General features: G+C 44.1%; 1 protein-coding gene across 1 annotated transcript; it reads right to left on the bottom strand.

Moving 5' to 3' along the window:
* Positions 1 to 987: 987 nt before the first annotated feature.
* LOC131138649 (uncharacterized protein C11orf87 homolog) lies at positions 988 to 5,441 on the bottom strand. The gene is made up of 2 exons (XM_058087746.1): positions 5,142 to 5,441; positions 988 to 3,575 (listed from the first exon to the last, which is right to left on the bottom strand). The coding sequence occupies exon 2, from the start codon at positions 3,472 to 3,474 to the stop codon at positions 3,043 to 3,045; it is 432 nt and encodes a 143-aa protein (XP_057943729.1). The 5' UTR covers positions 3,475 to 3,575; positions 5,142 to 5,441; the 3' UTR covers positions 988 to 3,042.
* Between the last annotated feature and the right edge of the window lie 559 nt (positions 5,442 to 6,000).

Below are 6,000 nucleotides of genomic sequence, written 5' to 3'. Positions count from 1 at the left end.
CTTTGCCATGAGGTGTCAAACTCTCAGTCGTCAGTATTAGAGCTTGTGAGAGTGATAACGAGAGGGTGTTAACACCTAATTTAACACACCTGCTCCCCATCCAGTCACATGACTCTACATCTTTGCATTGTTGATGTTCTCCCAATCTTTTCCGTGAATCCCAACCTCACTAAGCTCTTCTGCCGATCTTCTCTCCCCTTCCATTCCCTTGATTATTGACCTACATGCATCCATTCCTGACCTCCATCTATTTCGGCCACTTAGTTCTATTACAGGTCTATTTCTGGCTCTGTTTGACCTCCATCCACCCCCCCTTCCCGGTCACTTTTCCTCCACCCATTCCCGAGCACTTTAGTCTGAGCCAATATCCATATATTTCCAACTGACGTGGCCTAAAATATGCAGAAGGAGGTGTCAAAGTGTAAATGCACACAAGGATGATTGAGATATGTGGATGTTTGGAAAGTGTGAGTGTTGAAACCGATTTTTCACAGCATCATGTTTGAGCATGAATCATCTCTCAGCGGCTTGTTTACAATTTCATAGCAAAGACGAATTGTATCGTAGCGTCGACGGCAACGAAGTGAGGCACTGAGCGTCCTGCATCTTTCCTGTCCTGGATCCCGGCCAACCAGCAGCCTTTTTATTTCCAGCTCATTTTATTTGGCTGGGGAACGGTAGTAGTGTCTTGGTGTCCAGCCAACTCCTGACCAACACTGATTCACTCCCCCTGACCTCCAATAAGGAACGATATGGTGCCGTTTAATATGGGGGGGAGGAGGGAGGTGACTTCTGTGGGTAACCTTCACATCAATACATCTCGGGGGGGGGGACGCATTGGGATGTCAGTCGGACAAACGGATGCTTTGTACGAGCATTGTGCATGCGGCATTCCCTCGGGAAGGTCGTTGACGTTATCCGATGAGTTTGCACCACAGCACAAATATTGGGAATGAATGTTGCAACTGCATAGATTAAAACACCCCCCCCACATATTTATTTATAAATACTACATACAGTATGTTCCTTGTATAAGGCAGATTACATGAAGTCAGAAAACATTCCTCATTTCATACATTTACAGTGAATGTATTGAATCAACCATTTAGGTCCACTATGTGTTACTACCATATATAAAGAGCTTACAAAGAAATAAAACAGCCACCTCATTCTCATTTATAACATTTCTACTGAATATATTGAAAATATTAGCACTTCCACTGTAGCTATTATCCCACGCACAAACGCAAACAAGAGCGATCTTGATGTGCATAACTACAGCGAGAAAGTCTTGCATCCCGTCAAAGCTAACTAGAGCTAAAGATGTCTTTAAAAAAAGAGACACTGGAGTCACTTCATTGGAGGAAGGGGTGGGGGGGAAGGAAGATAAATGTCAAATTAAATAAGCCATGTCTACAGCCTACATGTGCAGCTTTGCACTGCCTAGTGGAGCACCACGACATCCATTAAGAGTCTAACTACATACTGCTAGTGTGTCATAAGACATGCCAAGGAAGATCAACTAAGCCATTACGTGTGTGTTTATGTGTGTGTGTGTGTGTGTGTTGTGTCACCAAGTGTAAATAATTCACCACAATCGTGTGTTACATCCCGGAGAGGATTTAAAATTTAAACATGTTCCAAGTTAGAAGAAGAAGAAGAAGAGGAAGAGTAGGAGGTCCAAGAGTCAAAGCAGGCAAATTACAATGCGCTCTACTACAAGTGTGATAATGCAAGGGTCCCCAACCAGCAGGTGGCAGCCAAGTCATGGCCCATTCCTCACTTGGTAGCGACCACAGAGATAGGAGGTATTAAAAATCATATTTCATTTACATTCATTTCTTTTTCGAGCACTGTCTACATCACGAGTCGTAGTATATTCAACATATTTAAGAGTAATATAAATACCAGGAACTAAGTGCATACATTAAAGTATAATGCCATTTCAATAATAATAATAAGTTATTGTGTCACTGGAAAAGAACTAGTTTTATTGCAGTATTACTGTCTCTGACACTGCTTTTGAGCTCCTTTCACCTTTCAAATTTCTCCTCAAAATAGCTGAATTCGAAAGTATATCATATATAACAAGACAACAATACCCAAAGCAACAGAATACAAATGATACTTTTCTTTTGAACTTTTGTACTTCTACTTCTGTTTTTCTGTCGCTTTATAGATTCTTAAATGATTTCAAGAGAAATCCCCTTAACTAATCACAAATAAACTAAAAACAAACTACAGCCGCATGTTGCAATATCACACTTTCTCAGAAATTAATTAAGAAATTATCGCTGTTTCCTGGTAGGCTATTATCTATTATTAGTCATAACATATTGAAAAACAAGTGATATGTGGTATTCTTACCTTACATTACAATACCTTAAAACTGCATGAAGTTAAGATGGCATGTCTGACATGATAGAGTGAAAAACGTTCTCCTCCCATTCTGTGTGGATGTGGTAAGTTTTAAATGTAAATAAACAAGCTACCGGCTGTGATGTAAACAATGACTAATATGACTGTTATTTCATGTCTACAGGGCTCTAACCGTATTAAGAAAGTTTCTATGCTGTAAGACGAGACGACTGGTTTATCTTTTATTTGCAAGGCGTGTTGGCATCAATTTTATCCAGTGACACATCGACAATTGCAAGTAAGATAGCCAATGACAGAGCAGGGAGGCGGGACTTGCCAATATAGAAACCCAAGCAACATTACTTGCGGACTGAGTTAATAAAAAGTGGACAAATTTGAAAAGTAAAGCCTTGCATGATGGCGTTATGGCAAAAAAATGATACTTTTGGTAATTGCGCGTTTGATGGATTTCTCCTCACTGTGTTCCTTGGAATTGTGGTGCCAAGATGGTTGGGGACCGGTATGTTAATGTGTGTTGACTATCCTACAGGCTTACTATATGCTCAGTATTCTGCGTTCGGTCATCTATAAGCAGCAGCAGCAGCAGCAGCAGCAGTGATGAATGGGAGTTCTTTGTGCCTTATTGCTTTTCCGGTTAATTCCACATTGTCTCATTCCCTGAGTTTAGCAATCCACAGAGGCGCCGTCGTCCCCCGGTTCACCGCCACCGTCCTCTTCTTGCACGCCTCGCTCGCTCCCTAGCTCCGCCTGCTCCACCGCCACGCAGCGCACCGGGCGTGCGATGACGCAGGGCCGCACGGGCACCGCACTGGCAGCACGCAAGGGGCTGCGACTGTCGCGCTCGAACTCCTCCTGAGCGCGCTGGATCTTGCGGTTCCGGAGCCTCCTCTTGTGGAAGTGGAAGGTGGCCACAGAGACGAGTACGATGCCCGCCAGCACGGCCACCAGCACCAGCAGCGCCAGCGTGGATGAAAGTGGCGGGAAGACGCTCAGCTGCTCCGCGCAGGTGCCGTTGTTGGCGGGCGCCCGGAAGAGGCCGAGGCAGCGGGGGACCGGCGCCGACGGGCCGGGCGCCTCGGAGCTGAAGGGTGTCATCCGGTCCAGCCTTCCACAGCCACTTGCCACTCTCTCTTCAGCGTTTGTGCTGCTTGAGCTGGGGGCTCAGCGTGGGGACGTCGGGACGCGCATGGGCTCACCTATGTGGGGGAGGGAGGTGAGAAGCAATAGAACCTTGCACTCCTTGTAAAACAAAACAACACCAAAACACGTCATTGCTGCCTTTTAAGGCAGGGGTGTCCAAACGTGTACCCTGCCTCTCGCCCAAAGTCAGCTGGGATAGGCTCTAGCATACCCCCATGACCCTAAAGAGAACAAGCGGCATAGATAAAGAATGGATGGATGTTTTAATCTACTAATTTAATTTCTACGTTACTTTGCATTGCTTCTCTCATCGCTACACTGTTCTGCACTGTGTGTACGCTTGCGGCCCCGCCGCCTCCCACCGAGACAGAATTACAGTACGACTGACAAAAGGGCTTTCTCTGTTCATGACATTGTTCGATAGAACACGCAGAGGTCCTGAAATTAATGCACAGAGTGACCTCTCTTCCTGCATGACACGCATGTACATGGCGATATATTGAAACCGGCAAAATGATTGAGTTCTTTTTCATTTATTGTGCGATTAATTTATTTATTATTGTAACAGTCCGAGTGCCCACAAGAACGAGAAATCTAACCACATTTTAATCTTGTGAGATCTTGTGACAACATCACGCATTAACTATCATAGAAGGTAATTATCAATACTCAAGGAGCTATCACTCTTTGGCTGCAAATGACCAATGCTTACAATATGTTACCGATAGTGGTTTAAAAGAACAGATTGAAGAAGAAAATGTAAATATTAGTCACAAGTAGACATTAAACATTTTGGTTTGGCCCAAATTAAATAATTGGTGTTCGGCTGTCTTGTGTGTACTTCAGCTGGATCATTAGTAACTGAACTTTGCCAAAACTGCTATCATTGGCTGACAAACATAACTAGCGTGTGGGGCGTGGCTTGCCATATCTGAGCAGGAAGAAGGCGGGATATAATCCACATTTGAAAGTTAGCGCCCCCCCCATATACATAACCAAGCCAAACAGCAGCTTTAATGTTCATTTAGAGCAGTGCTTCTCAAACAGTGGGTCGGGCCCCTCTGGGGGTGACGCCGTCAACTGTCAGGGGGGCCGTGAGAGGCAGGGAGAACTTTGAATATTAGTGCAGACCTGCCAACATGCACACATTTGTCAATTTGACTCTTCAATATGCATGTATGTTTTCAGTTTACAGTTTAACATAATGTATTCTCAATACATTCCAGTCCTCCAGTGGGGGCATGACAGGAAATAATCTGAATTTGAGTGACACTTTGGTGTCATAACCTTTTTTTCCCCTGTTCAGTACAGCCCTGAACCTCTTTTTGTGATGTTCTGATGTGGCCCATGTTTTACTAGATTCTTAGAATGTGCCAAAAAAAGAGCTTTGTGACACAAAGAGCACCTGGGCCGCACTTTGGACATCTGTCATTAAACGTAGTAAAGTAAACTAAATGATTGAAAGGCATGATGGAGGTGAAAGAACAATAGAACAGAATCCATCATGTATTGTAACAGGCAGGCCTACTCCTTCCTTTCTCCTGCAATGCTGCATCTTTAGGATACGACCCCAACTACAATCACCAATTTAAATAAAAGAATCATCCAAAACAAAAGCTTACCTGGTGTAAGAGTCAGTGCAGGGAACAGTCCTCGCTGTTGTGTGTGAATGCAGTGACGCATTTCATACACTGATGAGGAGGAGGAGGAGCATGAGGATGGTGCTGATGCTGGGCTGACACCATCCACCGCCCGTCTCCTAATCGCTGCAATCCGCTGATAGTGCACGGGAGGAAGAAGAGGAGTGGGTCAGCCTGCTTGAGCACTCTCCCAAAATGCGCTCGGAGCTGAGCTGAGGTCTGATTTTTCCCAAGGAGAGAAAAAACAGGTCCCTCCTCCCTCCTCTTCCTCTACTGCTCCCCTCAGTATGTGAAGGAGGATCTGCAGCTGCATTAAAGCAGGTCCCGTGGTGCTCATGCAGGTGGCGGTATGCTGCTTTTTTATATACACATTTACTGTATATTTTTTTTTTCTTGCTCCAGCAGTGTTTTATTACATGAATAAACTTTGCCCATTAGCGAAATGCATGCTAAAGTGTGCACCAGCTAAATTGGAGCACCATGCATGTAATGGAATTCCCACACAGGGGCGTGGTCAGTCAACGCCTGCCATTGTGTGTTTTTCAGTGAGGCCATTTTATAGTTTTAGGGATTCTGCTTTTGATTACTTGACTTTTATAGTTTACAGCAATCCTCCTGTGTGTTGTAGCCTTAAAATAAAGCTACAGTAGCTTGGAGTCCAATAATTAACCCTGTAGTATATCTATCTTTCCAAATTATTATCTGTTTTTGCATTACCGTAAGTCTTGAACTATCGAAGAAATTACAACTGTTTCTGAAGCTATAGAGTCTCTGAGCTTTCCAAGGATAAACACTTCGTCCTTCAAATTTTGTGGTTTTACTCTGTCATGGTTTTTCAAAC

The sequence above is a fragment of the Doryrhamphus excisus genome, chromosome 11 (genome assembly GCF_030265055.1).
Source record: "Doryrhamphus excisus isolate RoL2022-K1 chromosome 11, RoL_Dexc_1.0, whole genome shotgun sequence".
Classification (NCBI taxonomy): Eukaryota; Metazoa; Chordata; class Actinopteri; order Syngnathiformes; family Syngnathidae; genus Doryrhamphus; species Doryrhamphus excisus.
Note: the sequence above shows the minus strand (reverse complement) of the source record. Positions and strands in the feature narration are given on the sequence as shown.